This window comes from Gambusia affinis, linkage group LG15 (genome assembly GCF_019740435.1).
Source record: "Gambusia affinis linkage group LG15, SWU_Gaff_1.0, whole genome shotgun sequence".
Lineage (NCBI taxonomy): Eukaryota > Metazoa > Chordata > Actinopteri > Cyprinodontiformes > Poeciliidae > Gambusia > Gambusia affinis.
The window spans coordinates 6,046,919-6,065,282 of NC_057882.1; the positions used below are offsets into that span (position 1 = coordinate 6,046,919).

The 18,364-nt window shown below is 41.9% G+C and overlaps 1 protein-coding gene across 6 annotated transcripts in view; it reads right to left on the reverse strand.

Moving 5' to 3' along the window:
- LOC122845413 (glutamate receptor 4-like) overlaps positions 1–18,364 on the reverse strand; it is an 87,874-nt gene that overhangs the window by 5,021 nt on the left and 64,489 nt on the right. For 3 of the 6 annotated variants that reach the window (XM_044141700.1, XM_044141703.1, XM_044141701.1), the window contains exons 12-15: positions 11,304–11,502; positions 10,028–10,275; positions 6,064–6,178; positions 2,274–2,411 (exon numbers count right to left, since the gene is read on the reverse strand). In XM_044141700.1, coding sequence (XP_043997635.1) covers positions 2,274–2,411; positions 6,064–6,178; positions 10,028–10,275; positions 11,304–11,502 — 700 coding nt within the window. Of the gene's footprint in view, positions 1–2,273; positions 2,412–5,477; positions 6,179–10,027; positions 10,276–11,303; positions 11,503–18,364 lie in introns of those variants that run through there. The other 3 variants (XM_044141702.1, XR_006373038.1, XR_006373039.1) reach the window with 3 other exon arrangements.

Below are 18,364 nucleotides of genomic sequence, written 5' to 3' on the forward strand. Positions count from 1 at the left end.
TTTTTTAGATTTTCTAGGTTTGCGGACACTTCTTATGTCCAAAAAATGATTCTATTCACATTGCAAGGTTCTGCTGGACTCAGGAGATTTATCCAAAGCAACCAAAGTCCAAAGAAAAACTTTGAAGAAGCCCAGAAATTCTGGACAGTTAAAGGTCTGACTCCTTGGAGGGAAAACATGAAAGTGGTTCTGCTCTGTTCTGTAGACATTTATATGCAGCCACTTATCTCTGTATAAACCCATTACCAACAGAATGACTTCACAGTGATAGGTGCAGGGAAGACAGGGAAGCTGACTGAGCAACGGTGAAGCTAATGAAGAGTTTATGCTGATGGGGGACACAACGTTGGACAGATATAGACTGGGGACAGAGATCTGGAAGTCAACAATAGAAAAGATAAAGTTCTTGGACTCGTCTGGAGGATTCTGTTCCTGAGAACATGAATTTGACAAATGTTGGGATCTTCTAGGGACAGACTGACGACAGTGTCTCTCACCTGAGACCTTTAGGACACAGATTTTTTCTTATAGGACTTAAAGTTTGAAGACAATGTAAAATGGACAAGAGCTCTACAGTTTGATGTCCTCACAGCTGTAAATGTGAAACATCGATCCTCATCTATATGGTCTTTCCTCAAGCCTGAGAAAAAAGCATCACCTCGGGGGTGCCTCTGAAAAATAAAGAAACCTAGGTCCAGCAAGCCAAGCACTTATTGGCACTCCTACTTTAATCCCTAAACGCATTGGCACCCCAGCAGCCCACATTAAATACGTTTCATTATTTTGAGGTGATCAGAGCATTTAGGAGCTTCTAAATGCTGAAGAACGTTCCCACGTCAGCTAGAGGACTACTGGTAAAATGGGTCTTATGGGGCAAAGAGATACCAGACCAAGCTAACCTGGAGGCTAACGCTACAACCAGTTTACCGATAATGGACCAGCGATGGACACATGGTGGAAAAGAAAAGTTACTGGCTCTGGTTCCTTCATGAGCAAAGAAGAAAAATGTTCTCAGGATTCTGGTTACAAACAAACTAACTGGGATTAGCATTAGCATGAAGGACCTAGCATAGCATACGTTTTACAAAGTCTTGCCAAAGTACCAGAATCAGTTCTCATTGTCACATTTACATGACAAAAATTACATCATTTTATTCATCTTGTCTTTAGACCTTGTCACCCTCTGCTCCTCTGTCTGGATGTGTTCGGCGTAGATCCACTTTGAGTACGCCTCAGTTACACGCTTGTAAAAACTGACCTTTGCGTGGATGTGTCCGGCAGACGTCCACGTTCAGTAGCCTCAAGAACACAGTGAGAAAAATTGATCTTTGCATGGACATATCTGGCAGATGACAACGTAAACAACGACTACCTTGACTACGCCTCAAGTACATGGTTGTAAAAATTTACCTTGGTGAGGACGTGTCTGGCGGATGTCCGCTCCAACTACACCTAAAGTATGCAGTTATAAAATTTGACCTTCCACTTGAGGTGTACTCAAAGCGGACATCCGGGTCAGGCGGACATCCAGCTTTACATTGACTTGTCCGATGGATGTCTGCTTCGAGTGAAGAACTATTTGGGAGTCTTGGCAATAGCTAGATGAGCTTCTGCAGCATTCAACATTGAATTAAAGGTTGGATGGGGTGCCAATAATTGTGGAAGGTACTGTAGGTTAAAAAATACTCCTGCACTGTATCTACAGTGGTTTCTGTGCTGAGAATTAGCAATGCATGTTTTCTATTGGTGGGAAGAAGGTTTCTGTGCGATGAATGAGGTCCAGTCTCTGTAGCCACACAAACTGCGAAGCATTAGAGACGACATAAAGTCTGAGGATGACTTATCACTTCCTGTCACACTGAGGGGAAGTTCAAACGCAGACCAGGACGCCACAGCAGCACAAAGTGAGCAGCTAAGACAGGGAGGTGGGAAGCGCTTTGCCACTGGTCACCACAGTCACTCAGCATGGTGGCGCGAGCACAGGGAGGCGAGGCGACAGGTTTCACTTACAGTCTCTGGCAGGGAGCTAGTGAAAGGAGAGCAAAGGGTGGGTGAAGCTTCTAGGAAAACCACAGCTACATCTTAGCCTCCCCGTCGCTGCCATAACCATTGAAAACCTCACTAAACTCGGCTAAGTTGCGGATGCTGCCGCTGCGCCTGGGGCTCTGGCTAGGCTCGGGACTATGGCGGGGGCTGCTGGAGCGGCAGGGGTAACAGCAGTGGTGGGAATGGGGGTGTTGGGACGGGGTTTGGGACGGGGACTGGGCCTCCACCTTCATTCTTTTGGCCTCGTTGCGTGACTTGTAGCAGAATTCGATGAGGGCCACCAGCATTGCCAAACCCAGGCCCCCGACGAGGATGTAGAAGACCCCCGCCACGTTGCTCAGGCTGAGGGCCTGGGACGACTTGTCCTGTTTCCAGTGATGACAGGAAAAACCAAAATCAGGACAAAGTTGATACAGAGAGGTCAAAGCATCAATAAATATACATCAGTCAGAATAAAACAAAGAAAAATCTCTCTTCATACTCTCATCATTCACTCACAAACACACCGAAATCATCAAACTGCAACCATTTCTACATTGACCTGAACTACATTGACTCAATACTAATGAATCAGTTAAAATAAAAAGAAAAGATTTTTTCACTTACCCCAGTTTTCTAGAACTATGAGTTTTTATTGTATTTATGCACAATAAAGCTTGGTCTGCAAACAGTTTATACTGTAAAAACATATTTATATGGTTTTCCTGAAATTATAGCATTAAGGGGGCAATACTTTTCCAGGTACAAAGTACTGTAATGTAGTATAATTAAGTAATTATGTTAACTTCTAGTTATAAAAATTATATACATATATATATATATATATGACAGAGAAATTTAACTTCCTGATTTAACGCTTTGAAATTGGGCCTTTGTGTCTTTAAGAAGCTTCTGCTCTAAAGCTTTGCCTTCAGGAAGTCATCCCAACATGGCTCCTCTATTAACTCTTTAATGCCTTTTTTTAACCAGTGTTGCTGTGAAAAGTAGCTCCTATAATGAGCTGTTTGCTAATTGCTGCTGGCTAGTCTGAAGGAGCTGAGTGGGGGAGGAGCTGTGTCTCAGAGGCGGGGTTAGGTCCACCCAGGTGTTTTGCACAGCTGCCATGGAGATCAAAGGATTTATTAAGCATTCACGAAAAAAATCAAGGCAACACTCCCAGGTGTGTCTTTGGGGAAAATTTTAAAACACAATGGAAAGCTCAAAAAATTTTATTTTACATATTTCTGCCTCTTTTAATTCAACTGAACTTTTTCCTGTTAGGTCGGCAGAAATCAATGTTTTGTTAAATGTCAGAATATTTACAGACATATTCAGAAGTTTCTATCCATCTCAGAAAGTCTTCAGACTTGGTCAAGCATTCCGGTTTTCCTTCTTCAGGGTTTTCACCATAGATTAATGGAGTTTTGGTCCATTTTTCCCCACACAGAACTAGTGTAACCTTTTCAGTTCTGACCATGACCTTTCTGTGGGACTGAGATCAGAAGCTTCTATTCAGATGCTTCAAACCATTGACATTGTTCTTTGAACGACCAGTTTATGGGGGCAATTAGATGAGTTTAGAGACATTTATCCCATTAATTAATTAATTCAATTCTAATTTTAAAAGAGCCATTTTAATTTACTAAAGTTATCTATTTCTGGTGTTTCATTATCTGAATATTTTAAGTTTGACTAGATAAATAAAACAAAAAAATCGGTAGGGGGTTGAAAACATTTTGTAAAATGTGATTGTCTGCAGTCTAGCTGAGGTTCAACCACTGACTTCCTGTAAGTATTCGCTTGTCTTTACACCCTGAGGTAAGTGAGAAAATCTGCTTACATGTTTTATATGAATTGCTCCTTTAAACAGATCCTGGTTTTCATTCCCGACCTTTGAACCCTGATTTTGTTCAACCAGATGCAGCCGATCTGAGCTCACATCCTTCAGGCACATTCAACCCACGACCTGTTGGCACCAAACGGCTGCCTGTCATGCTTAATCTCATCTAGTTGATGGTGTGTGTGTGTGTGTGTGTGTGGCGCGCTGTGCTGCATGGATCTGATTGGAAATGTGGAGTTTGCATGCAGCTTTCCTAGATGAAGCCTTCTCCGTGCTGCAGAGCATCAGCAGAGTGGATCAGTCGAAGGTTCTGGTCATGTCTGAACATGCCTTCTGACCGCTTGTGGTGGTAAACAAAGTGTTTCTAGCTGTGACACATTCAGACGTGGCCAAACGTTTTTACAGTGACACAAATCCTGTCTGTTTATTTCAAGTTTTTATTGTTTACTGAAGCAACTTGGTGGTGAGAATAGCACGGTTTCAGCACCAAATTAAGACTAGTGCACTCCCACTGGTGGCTAATTCCTTGTAGCAGGAGGCTACATCCATTGCTAAGCTAGCTACTGATCTGATTAATTAGCAACCGGCGCTGGTAATTGAGTGGCCAGCACTGGAAAATGAGAAGGAGGCTACTTGCTAGCGTTAGCTCTCAATAGGCTAGCTGCTAGCATGCCTAGACATTCACAAGCCATATTGTCTTCTTCAAAGGAAACTTTATCAAGACAACTGAAAACCCTGAGCAGCATTAATTTAAAACCCAATTTGGTCAGACTCTTCAAACATGGATGAGATTATTCTACTCTAAAATAATGTTTAAACCCAGTTTGTGACTAGAGAAACCTTGGAAAGTTCTTTTATTGAACTTTCCTGGATCCATTTAGCAGGTATCACTATCTAAGATGTTAGAAAAAACATTGGGGCATAAGCACTTTATGTCAGTCAATATTGATAATTATTATTAAGATTTCTTTGTATTGAATATCTGAAATATTGCCTAACAGTGTGACCTTTCCTGTTTAATCCAGCTTTCTCTCTACTATTTTTTTACATTTATTTTTAAACAGTTATGAGGCACTGTACTGCTGCACAAGTTACTCAGCAGGTTGTTGCTAGGTAGCCAAAGAGTCAAAGAGTTGCTAGGTTACCAAAGAGCGACTTAGTTCATGTCACCAACCTAGCGAGGCTGAGTGACTATAGTCTTTCTTCAAATTACATTCACATTTGCTGCTATCTAGGGGTTGGAGTTATAAATATTTATGCCTAATTTTCTACTAAATATACAACTTTATATCCAATGTATGCACGTTATGGAAACAAACCATCTCTACTTAATAATGCATTTCTTCATATAACTGTTGATAAATTCAGGTATAATGTGTAGAACAAAACGGAGCTAACATGGGTCAGCATGTGGTAAAAAGTGGTTTGTGTCACTGCAGAAGCGGGAAGCCCCAGCTGCTGTGTGTGGTGCTCATGCCTCATGTTGGTCATGCTGTGTCCGCCATCTTAAGCTTCTACCTGCACGTCTGTCATTGGCTGCACTACCAGCAGGACAAAAAGAGTGCAAAGACACACAGAGAGGAGGGGGGGCACCCAGGCTGGTGGGACTGACCTTACTTCCAGAGTCCTTGGGTCCACACTCCCCTTTATCGTACCACCATTTGTTTTTCAGTTTGTCTAAGACTCCTGCTTCACTCAGTTTCAATACGGCAAGGTTTACAGGCGTTCTTCAAATCACGGGGGGCAGGGAAGGGCGGGGTGGGGAAATAACATAAATAACATCATAGGACATGTTATTTTATGTTATTCAGTCAGAAGTAGCCCAACAAGAGCAGCTCAGTACTCTTCACAAAGTGACAGAGCCAGTGAGGGCCCCACGGTCGCTACATGTCTCTTTGCTCTCTGGTCATGTGACCCCAGGTTGGTTTGGGAAAAGGGGCGGAGCTAACAGACATATACAGGTGGGGCCCCGGCTGCGTCGCTTTCCTGAAACAGGCGCATACTGCCGGGACCTTTCTGAGCTCAACGGCTGGCGCTGCTGGACCAGAACCACTGGCTCCGTTCTGCGTCAAGAACAGCAAATATTTCTGCTTCAACAGCACTCCTCTTCCTCACGGGGTCGACCCGGCAGATGCTCCTGTTCCCAACAAACATTTCTCTCCTACCCACATCAACGTCAGAGCGACATCGTGGCTAACCTTCTCGCCACCGCCTCCGCTGCCACACTCTCCTTTGTCGTACCACCACTTGTTTTTCAATTTGTCCAACAGGCCCTGCTCATTGAGCTTTAACACGGCCAGGTTAACAGCACTTCTTGAAAACGATAAAGCATATTTGGTGAAAGGGGTGAGTATGCTGTCCAATTTGGGAGGGGAGGAAGAAGAAAAAGGGAGAGGGAGGAGAAGTCAGAGAGGGACAAGGGTGGAAAAAAGTTAATCCCAGTTAAAAGACCTGAAAGCGCCCTGAGCCAAACCTCTCCTGTCAGAGCAGCAGCTCAAAGCTGGAAACAAACATTAGCATCTTTTAGTTCCCATTAGCCACTGGGATTTCAGCATGACAGCCGTTTTTCAAGATGGCTGCCGTTTTTAAACCAAGTCTTGCCATAAAATTATCCCCATTTTCATTACTTGGATGAACTTCATGTCATTTGTTTTTGACGTTTGTCGTGGTATTTATACAACTTTAAAATAACTATGTAGCAAAATCAGAAAGTGAGGACGTTGCTGTTGGCGAGACTCAAACTAGTCAACAGGAAGAAAATGAAGATATAAGACAGACTGAGAGACAGTCATCATAATGGTTAGCATTAGCATTTTTATGTGCTTAGTGGATTAGTGTTAGTTTATGCAATTTTGTTTGTGTTTATCGGGTTAGCATTAGCTTCAGATAAGTTCTTTTTGTGTTTAGCATGATCTTATGCTAATTCTGCATTTTTGTGCTAGTGGGCTAGCATTGGATTATGCTAATTTTTGTGTGCATTTAGTGGCTTAGTGTTTGCTTATGCATTTTTTTAAGTGTTAATCAGGTTAGCATTAGCTTCAGATATTTTCTTTTTGTGTTTAGCAGCTTGGCATTATCTCCTTCTAATTTTGTTAAAGTTACGCCGACTGATATACATTGATGTGATATTCACTACAGCAGCAGAACTGAGCAAAAGTTTTCAACCACCTCAAAAACAAAGACATAGAAGTCGTTCAGAAAACCTGAAGAACGATCCAGACTAATAAATAAGAAAACATACAATAATAGTTTAAATAAAACAGACCCAATCATTTTAAAATAGCCATGTTTTGTTTGTTTAAAGTCATTAATAAAACTTTTGTGAATAGTGCATCAAAAAATTAGATATTTTTTTCAGAGATTTCATTTGTATTGCTCAACAAGATTTTAGAATAAATGGGGAAAAAAATAATTCTATGCTTTAACAATAAAATGAATGACAAATATTTTATTTCTGCACATTACTCCTCGATTTTATAAATCAATGTGTTGATTTAAATAAATTTACATACATTTATTTAATTAAAGTATATATTCTAATTTTTTCAAATTATTACATGATTAATTACATTGTGGCGTTTAACACAAAAGTCTTCAGTCTCGTTTCAACCAGTAAACAATAGTTTAACAGGTTTTCTAAAGCTTTAATATCTTTGTTTTTCATTTTAAAACAGTACACACTTAATGGTTTAAAACTTTTGCACATATGTACTTACACCTTAATTAAACAGTTAAAACTGCTGAATCAAACAAGTGAACATTGCTGCCACCTAGTGGACTGGATGCAAAGGTGCACCAACATTCACATTTCTAAGCTGAAATTTGAAAGTTTGCTTTTTAGTTTTATGAATCCAAACAGGTTTTGTTTATATAACTAAAAAGAAAATAAATACAACTTAAGTAATTACAGAAAGTTGTGATTATAGATCTATGATTAGCTAGAGATTCAGGTCAAAGGTCAGAAGGTGTTTTAAGGAGCTGATAAACTTTTTACTCTGCTGCTGTGACCCAACAGAAAAAAAATTGACCTCCATCGCCATGACAACTGCAAAAACCAAATCATATACATCTCTAACTGTTGCCTACTTCACATCCTGAACCACAAATATTTAGATATTTTTACAAAATTTGGTGGCTTCTGAAGGCAGATTTTTTTTATTTAGGGGTGTCGGTTATAATGAGCTTTAAATGTTCATTATAATTTAAAGTTTATTGATCTTTGATCTCATCATTACCATTAATTTGATTGAAAATGGTCTCAAGAGTACAATATTATAATTTACAGCAAGTTCTGGGATCACCCAGTGAGATTTATTAAAATGGCAGGCCTTGTTTGGATCGGTTTCATAAAATTATGAAGCGTTTATGAGCCAAATATCGGTGAAATTTTCTGTAAGTCTAAATCAGACTTCATGGTTTTTCTCTGCCGGCTGCTGTGGAAACATTCAGGGTTCATTATTGTTCAGTTTTATTTACTTGTGGCTTCTTGTCTTGTCTAATTCAGTTATAATTAGTTTTTAGAGTTTATTAACTAGCTATTAGTTAAATATTGTTTCGGTTTTATTAGTTACAGTAATAGTTTTAGTTATTTCATAAATTTGTAAAAGGTCAACGTATTGTGATTCTGTTTATACTGCATTTACATTAAGAATACTGAAACGGATTAAATTTGTGGACTAGCTTAGCGTAGCGTAGCCGCCAGGAGGAAAAGCCGTAGTTCACCGACAGCTGACGTAAACTGCTTGTTTCACATCAGTTTAAAAGGTAAATAAATAAATAAATAGATAATATATATTTTATAAAAATAAAACATTTATTTGAGGTAATTTGAGAAAAATATCAGTTTCAGTATGTTTTAGTAATATTTCTCCCCATTAACATTTGTATTTTTATTGCGTAACAAAACGTTTTCTCCAGTTCATTTTTAACAAAAAATTATTTAATAGTCTTGGGATCGTCTACAGGGTCCAGAGGTTTGTCTCCTGGTGGATTCAGATCCTTTTCATTTCGTTGCATCATTGACAAAATGAAACATTGGTAATGGCAGCAGATTGCAGACAGAAAGCAGAATAATGCTGAGTCAGAGGAGCGGTGTGAGCGTCCAGCCTGCTGCTGCTGGTGTCCCGGCAGGAAGTGAGAGGGTGATCCCGCCCCTTCCACAGGAAGCAGCCTGGAGGAGAGTCCCACCAGCATCTGTCACTGACTGCGTCTAGTCAAAGCAGGAACTCCAACCACAGCAGTGCTGCACAGCCTCACAGATCCTTCAACACAGTTACTGCAGTTTATTACAGCCAACTGTAGTTTACTAAAGTTTACTACAGCCTGGAGCTCAGAAAGAAACTAAACAGAAATAAAAGACTGAGGAATGGATGGATGATTTAATGCAGTGGTCCCCAACCACCGGGCCGCGGACTGGTACCGGTCCGAGGACCAATTGGTACCGGGCCACGCAAGAAATAATTAAATATGTCCGTTCTATGTATTGAGTCTGGAGGATCTTTTATTTTGAAAATCCTAAACCGGATCCTTGGCTACGTTTGCGCGCCAGCGTGCAGCAGAATGAGTTAGAAATCACAACACCCCCTCGTAAGACACAATGGCATTTGTCTCTCGGTCATCACAACGCGTTGGGGACCACTGGAATAATGTATGGATGATTTAATGGACTGATGATTTGTTGACTGGATGAAAGGTTGGATGGACGATTTGTTGGATTACAAGTTGGATGGATGGATGGACAGACAGATGGATGATTTAATAAATGGAAAATGATTGGTTGGATGAAAAAGTCCAAGGGAGAGTGTCTGGACCTCCAGGTATCCTGGTGAACAGGTGCTGTTTTCTAACCATAAAGAAGGTAATGTGGGGTGGTTTAAAATTTTTGCACAGGTCCATATCCCAGAACAGTGGAGTCTGATGGAGGCAGAGCTGGACGTTCACACGGCTCCTCAGCAGAAACACAAATCCTTTAGCTCCATGCGGCTCAACCACAGAGACTTACCTGGAATGCAAACCTGGAAGAGACACAACAAGAGACAAGCCCCGCCCCCTTCCTGCATCATCACGCATGCAGCAACCCCCCCACCACAGAAAGGCAGCACGCCAAGGAAGGTGGAATACCATAACAACACGTCGGCCATATTGTTACACTATTCCACCCACCTTAACTGTGAACCCTTGGGCGTGGCGACGCCGTAACCCTTGGAGTCCAGGTTCCCGCCCACTTTCATGGTGTCGCAGGGCTTCCTCTGCTCCGTGTACTCGTTCATGGTGGACTCCAGCAGGAAGGCGTACTTCCCCTTCGACTTGCGGACCCGCGCCACGCCCTCCGCCGTGGTCTTGGTGAACACCGTGGGCTCGGCCGACTTCATGTAGCCCCACATCTTCTCATAGACGGCGATCTTGGAGCGCTGCGGGGAGTCGGCAGGGTTCAGGAGAAACACACCTCTAGAAGTATTCACCCCCAGGGGTTCCAACACACACACACACACGCACACACACACACGCACACACACGCACACACACACCCCTCTAGAAGTATTCACCCCCAGAGGTTCCAACAGACCAACACAAAGCAGAAGTATTCACTGCCATTATTGATTTAATAAAATAAAAAATCCATTGTCTTTTGGCCTCCATTTTATAACTACGTGGAATGTCCCGATGTTGCCATGGAGACGGCATTGGGACGTATGCACACCCGGAAAAGCACCAAACCAAAATGAAAAAGAGATTCAGCCGGTCCAAACATTTGGACTCATTTTGGTTTCATTGATTCGCGGGCAGACTGAGCAGAGCCACGAGCTTCAAGACCAACTAAAAGAAAACATGTGGACACTGACCAATTCCTCCAGTAGATTTTTGACCGGGCCAATCAGCGATCAGAAGGAAAAGTCATGTTTTAGAAGTGAAGTCCGCCTGGAGTTTTAGGAATAGTAGTGGAGGAAGTAATCCAAGTACTGGATTAGTATTAACAGCTGCTTTGTTTGACACGGCTCTTCTGTCTTATTAATTTATTTAAGTTTGAAATGCTAGCAGAAATGCTCTGCTTGTTGATTCCTCTCTTCCACCATGTAGGTTTTTGTATCTGCAGGCGACATGATTATCCAACGTGGTGAGGAACTGTACATTTAAACAATTCTTCTCTAAAGTACTACAAAGGCTGTCCGATGGCTAAAACAACAATAATAAATGGAAATTAGAAAGTTTCCATCCACAGAAGAGGCTGTCTGCAGAGAGGTGGCGCTCTCTCTGTGCCTACCTGCCTGCCACACTTTTCAGATACTGTATCATTTCTTGCTGTTTGTGTTGGTCTGCCTTTCTTCTGGGTCGCAAAGAGACAAAGACTTTAAAAGCAAAAACCAGAAAATCAGCTGGCAGAAAAAGTCCCGACGTGTTCTCCTACCTTCCCTGCGGTTGACCTTTGACCCCTACTCACCCTGAAGAACTCCTTGGTGGATCCGGAGTCCAGCGTGCCGTAGGCGATGTCGGTCTGCTTGGCCAGATCCTCGGCGCTCTCGATGGGCGAAACCATCCGCTCCACGGTGAGGAAGGCCGCCAGGTTGGCCGTGTAGGACGAGATGATGATGAGGGTGAAGAACCACCAGACTCCGCCCACAATCCGGCCAGACAGCGACCTGCAGGGGGCGCCGCAGAGGAGAACCAGAGGGCGAGACAGGAGAGAGACAAATCAGTCAGAACGGAGCAAGAATGAAGAAACAAGAATAAAAAAAAAACAAGAAGAAAGTCTCTAATAATACGATAATATTTATAATGAAGGATTAATAACAGATCGATTTTCAATCAGGTTCAACTCCAAAGAGTTCGGGATGCACAGACACGTCTTCACTGAGGATCTGTACAGCTGTTCACAGTTTTAAACTGACGTCTGTTAGCAGTGACTGAACACAGAGCAGAGCAGAGCGAGTTTCATCATTTAGGGAACACAAAGGAAACCTGTTCCCACGTCGCCTGGGAAAGAGTTTCAGAGTGGAGGAAGAACAGTCAAAAAAATATCAATCCCAAAAGTGTTTTAATGTTTTTAAATATAGATTAAAATATTTGATTGTGAAGCACATTTTCTGATTGACTGCCAATCAAATTCATCAAGCTGCTTTACTGCTCATGCTAACTTAGCTAGCATGAAATGGAAAATATTCTGACAAGATGATGCTGCTGCAAAAAACAAAAGAACTGTGGGGATAAAACAGAATTTGATGTGATTAACATAAAATATGACATAATAAAACTATGGTAATGTTATCTGATAATACTGATGGCTAATTGGAATCAGGCATTGAGGTTAGAATTTATGCTAAATGAATAAAATAATTAGTCAATAAAAACATTGTAAAAGTTGTATTGTGTAGGATTGTCTGTTGGTTTGTAAAGGGGGTCAGAGGTCAGCGCTGTACAGCAGGGAATCAGAACCCTTCTGCTCCATGGTAACATCTGAAGCATGGCAGCTGAGCCACCACCAGGGGGAGCTGTGTCTCTGTTCAGCCCTCATCAGAGCATCAAACCCTCCATGTTCCCACTGATGGAGGCGATTCTGTTTCTGACCGGAGGAAGAGTGCTGCAGCTCCTCTTCCTCCTCTGGGGGGGGGGCAGACGGATCAGAGCAGCGAGTGAAGAGAATGTCAAAGCAGAGACCTTGCATGGAGGAGAACAAGCAGCAGGGGGCGCTCACAGAACACAGCTCAGGAAAAACATCCCCCATTAAAGATCTGCTGCATGTTGGGAAGTTCAGCCTTGAAACGGACTTATTGATGTTTCAGCTCCAGACCTGAATACCGATGAGGCTCTGCTCCGTCTGTTTCTGGGGATTCCAGTCAGTTTAGCAGGGAAATGTCAACAGAGAGGGAGGCGGTGCTGACGGGGTGCATTGTGGGAAAATAAGGTTAAAATCATCAGAATATAAATGCAGCCAGAGAGAGAGAGAGGCGATATTTAAAATCTGAGCTCAATGAACTGATTCAGACTGGAAAACTGCAGAATGTGACTTTTATTAAAATATTTGCTAAAACAGCCAATCAGAACCAGAAGGCCAGGGTCTTATCGCTATCAATCAATCACAGGTATGCACTGCTAAATGTGCTACTGGAGAAACAACCTAGAGAAAAACAGCTTGTCCGACTTCATCGGTGGCTATGCTAACTACCTCCAGCATGCAGGCTGTGCTAGATGCAGCGTAGCAAAGAACAAGGAGGAGGATGTGAGCAGTCAACGTGGAGGGTGATTGACATCGCTAAGCCCCGCCTCCTGGTTCTGATTTGTTGTTTCTAATAGGTAGAGATAGATTTTTCACAGATTATCTGTCATAAACTGTCACAACATAGTAAATATGTAAAAAAAATATATATATATATATATTTATACATATTTATAAAGTTACACTCTGCAGTTTTAACCCTGCAGATGAAGCTCTTTCACTGAGTCATTCCTCTCCACTGTCGCTTCCCAGGATGTGCTTTTATTCTGCTGTAATCTGGATTAAACTGGGATGATTCCTCTGAATTGGACCTGAAGCTTCATTGTTTGATGAATTGGTGACATAAACAGAAACTGAAGTGATTTAATTAAAAAGAGGAGAGTCGTCATGTTTTCTGTCTCTGCTGCTTTATTCAAACTGAACCAGAGGAGCAGAGTGTTTCCCATGATGCACTGCTGCGTGCTGGCTGGCTGGTAGCTCTGACTGTGATCCGCAGTGACGCGCCGCTGCGTCCCGACGCGCCTGAAGTAAACATTCGGTAGAGGAAACCTCAGCGAGTTATTTCCAGGCTGCATCACTGCTTTGCTTCTTCATTTAACTGGAACTTTGTTGAATCTAAATATTAATCTTCAAAAATTGGTGAAGAAGTATTTTATTTTGAAATCAGATAATAGATATACCTTAAAAATGAGTCTTTAGCCATCCCTCATGTTTACAATTTTACTTCCAAGCAGCCAAACTCTCTCTAGTCCTTTCACACTGGTTGGATTTTCTTTAGACTTTCGGTGCTTTAGCACTTATTTTTGAGTCCACTAACTGATTATTAATGGTTTTAAACAGAAACACAAAACATTCAGTTTCTTCCAATTTTCAGTTGAGTGTTTGAAAAGTAGCAAAGATACAAATAAAATGAGATCTTTGTGTTTTATCTTTATTTAGGTCTGATTTCTGTCCTCCACTTGTTCATTTTTCTTTATTTACTCAAATTTTCAATCAAGTTAAATCTAAATGAGCCGCAGCTGGCTCAACAATTACTCACACATGAAAATAGCTGCAAACTGATGCACAACTATACAACCGCAGATCTTTGAAAAGCAGAAATGGAGCCTTCTGCACAACCAACCAGAATTTACCAAGCGATTTCAGGATGGTAAGTCAACAACAAAACACTTTTCTTTTCCAGCAGCCATTGTACAGCGCATACAGCGGTAAAACCAGCTCACCAGACGTGCTGGAGCTCAGTTTGAGTTGCTAGTTAACGAACGGAGTTCTACTGGGGTTGCTAGGTAACGGGCAGTGCCTGCTGATCTGTGACATTACATTCTGGAGGTTTTTGAAACGGTTCATTTTCCAGACACCAAAAACATACATTTATTGATTTTTTTAAAAGCCTGGACTATTATTGGAAGCATAAAGTATAAAAATGTGCAAAATGTGAATTTTGTACATTAGATATTCTTTAAACTATTTAAAAGGAGCAGGAAAAGTTGACATAATACTCTCAGTTTTTTGTCAGACATTTTAAGAGCAGGCTTCCAGATATAGTTTCAGTGCAGAATGAAAGTCAGTTGTCATGAGGAAGCAGAAGAAAGCTCCATCTCTCTCTGAAGCTGAACTGAAGCCTGAATGTCAGGATGTATGAGGCGAGTTTTCCCTGAGCGCTGGAAACAAGAAAACCCAGACAGGAGAGTATTAGATGAAATAAAGTGGTAACTAAACAGAAATTGGCTCCAGAGTTGCTGCACCGCAGCCCACTGAGCCTCAGGGAGAACACAAAACTCAATATTGACCAAAAAAAAAGAGACACTTTCAGCAATTAGTCGGTGGTTTTCCACCATTAGTGGAAGTTAAACTCGTTTGTATTCATTAAATAGGAGAGAAGCGCCGCTCTATACTCGGCTCCTCCGCATTTTAAACGGCCAAATTCCAGATTTCACAGATGTTTCGACTGCAGAGCTAAACGTCGACTTTGGTGAAAAAATGACTTTGAAAAATGAATTCCAGAACTAAATAGGACAAAATATTGTTGTTAATTTTTTACTGTCCTAATGGCCCTGGTGCTGGCTGATTAACAATAAACCCTAATCAAAGAAGAACAACCATAATCAATAAACCTCAGAAAAATTGTGATTTTCTACTGCCGCCACCTGCTGGTCAGGAGGACAACGACTCGATGCTCTGCTGGGATTCCTGAGACAGAAAACTTTTAAACTAATTATAAACTGAGCTTAATGCATTGATTGATAACTAAGATCAATACAAATAAATGGGATTGGATTGACTTTTATGTAAAAAGTGTTGAGCTGAACTGGATTTAAATATTTGAGAAAATTCTTCTGTTGGTAGATTTATTACCTCAAATAAACCAAAAATAAAGAATAACAGAAAAACATTTACAATTGTTTTAATTTTTAAGTGAAATCAGGGAATTACAGTTTTAAATATGCAAATTCAGAACTACCAGAAAATTCATATGTTAACTAGTTCTGATGGAGGTAACGGAGTCAAACTGTGGAATATTTTAAAAATATCAGGAGCATCGATACGTTTATACACACTATCTTAATATGTAAAAAGGTTGGACATTTTTTGTACACATTAAAGAATATTTTAAGGAAAATGCAGTTTGGGAATCTGACATGGCAAACTAGCCAGCTAGCTGACATGCTATTAGCTGGATCCAGCGGCGCTAAGAAAAAATCATGGATGTTAGCTTCTGCGTTAGCGCTAGCCTGGTTTCCACTGAGCGTACTCATTCTTATTAAGGTGTATTTGAGGTTTTACCTAATATAATAGGACGTTTAAGGCATTTTTAGTGGGATTCTGATGTATTTTCTGGCAGTCCGGTGAACACCGGGGTCAGCAATAATTAATCCTCTGAATTTTGATGCAGAAACATTAAAGTTGTTGATGTTTCATCTGGATTAGAGCGATGTGTGTGAATATTTCCACACATCGCTCTAATGTGACTGAGGAGCTACAAAGTGCTTCCTGAGAGCAAACATCGCAGCTTCAAAGCCCTGCTGGAACAATCAGCATTTAGATTACATGGCAAATGAAATACTTTTCTTCTTTCCATCTGCAGCCGTAAAAATGAATCATATGATGGGAAAATCAGACGGAGGAACTTCAGAGATAATAATCAGGATGAAAGCAAAACAAATCTCCCCTCAGGGTCATTAATACGCCATAATCTGCTTTATTATCAGTGACTGATTAGCACAACAACCTAAAAGGTCTCCAGTTTTTATTTAATAGAAAGGTTCTGTCTCTACAAAACACAGATTACTGATCCATTGCACCTTTATTACTTTAAAGGTGGATTTAGGAATAAACTGCTGACAACTAACTTTTTCACCAAATGGAAACACAAATGGAGGCGTCAGACTTTAGCGGCAGGAGGATTTCTCCACGATACATTTCAAATGCTAAAACTAGGCTAACACTAGGCTAGCATGATTGTTTTGGTTGTATTTACCCACAATGCCCTGCGTTGCTTTTGGACCAGTCTCTGGTCCGCTTAGCATTCATATATGCATTCAAACCGAACCAGAGTTCACTTCAACCAAACCCAGACCGAGGTTTGGAGGACCAGAGTTTGATTCAGAACCGAACCGGACTATTTTGACAAACGGACTGGAGTTAAAACAGACTAAACATGGCTGGTGTGAATGCATTCTTATAAAACATACATTTTGACAGGAATGGTTAGATTTTTAAAGTAAAACAAGAATATATTTGCACCTAAACGCCAACCATATATGTTTGTTTTTCATAACTGCAGCATCGTTAGCACAGGGACCCGAATACCAAAGCAGACGCTCTAAATTGGAGCTCGCCTTTGAAGCTCCGGGCCAGCAGTGAACCCGGCCCAGTGCGAGCCTCCAGTGCAGCCCAGAATATGCGCTGCGAGTGCAGAGAGGCGCTGCTGACATGAGCAATAAGCCATGCGGCAGAGCACCGCTGTGGCGCTGGATAACAAAAGCTAATTGGCATTGCACTGACGGCGCGGCGTGAACAGATAGAGCAGCTTCAAAGTCTTCCTCCTCTCTTCTTCTGGCCTGTGACTGTCAGCTGCCGTCAGGAACGTTTGATTCACAATCTGAGCTAATCGGCGCTAATCAGGAGCAAATGAGCGACGGCATGACTCAGCAGAAAGATGGTCGGTCCGTCAGAGGAAACCACCTGGAGGAGCGAGAAGCTCCTGATGCCGCCGCAGGAGGGAAAACTTCACCTCTATTCAGCTGGGATTTGTAGTCAATTAAAAGGACTTTGGTGTCACCGTTTCATCTGAGCTCCCTTCTTCTCCCGTAACCATTGGAGACCGGGATATTAATCACTGAATTAATTATTGCGGCCGCCCGGAGGGAGCGAAGGGGGGCAGTAACCGGCATTTAAAGGAGAGGAAGACTATTTCCAGCTCCGTTCGCCCTTCCTGTCAGAGAGGGGAAAATTAGTTAAAGATCTAGATTAATGTTCTTGAAGGGACAGAACCACAGACAGGGCCACACATAGCTCAGGGAAGTATTCACTCCCTTGCTTCTTTACACTGTCCTGCGATTTTACACAAATCAGCCTCTAATTAATCAACAAGCCAGATGAGTTTTCTTTCAGCTGTTCTTTAAAAGCTCAGGCTCTTTATGAAACTCCGCCTTCAGGAACGACCTGTCCTGTTTACAATGAGGAGAGGAAAATCTAAAATCAGGACTAGCACTGAGCAGTAGCTCCTATGTTCCACCAGGCGTTTGCTAATTGCTTCTGGCTAGTCTGAAGGAGCAGAGTTGGGGTTTCCAAGCTGGGAAACGGGATTTTCATCAAACATTCTGAGCTCTTAAGTAAAACACACTTTGTGTCTGGAAAACACTCCTTCCTCGCAGATGTTTCTGGGTACATTTGACGGTTTGGGTAAAATCTCTCAACAGCTGTAACTTGTTTTGTGATTGTTTTTGACCTCTGACCTCGTCCCTTCTGGTTTCAGGGTGAACTGGAAGCGAGGGAGCGCTCCTGTTGTTGGACTGAGGCGTCATGAGATTAGCAGTGATGGGAGGAAAGCGCCAACAGAGCAAAGGATAAAAAGCATTGTTGAGCTTTAAGACTGTTATCTGCAGGAAGGCAGGCGGAGGTGGGATGGAGGCAGGCGGAGGTGCACAGCAGGTGTTCTCCTAATCACACCCGCCGACCCGCTGGAGTACGGGTTGCTTACGTGAGCTACAGTTTTGACGCACCTCTGGTTCCTCCACGTTGCCTCCTCCTGCGTGGGCGCGGCCGATACGGGCCGATTTCATCTG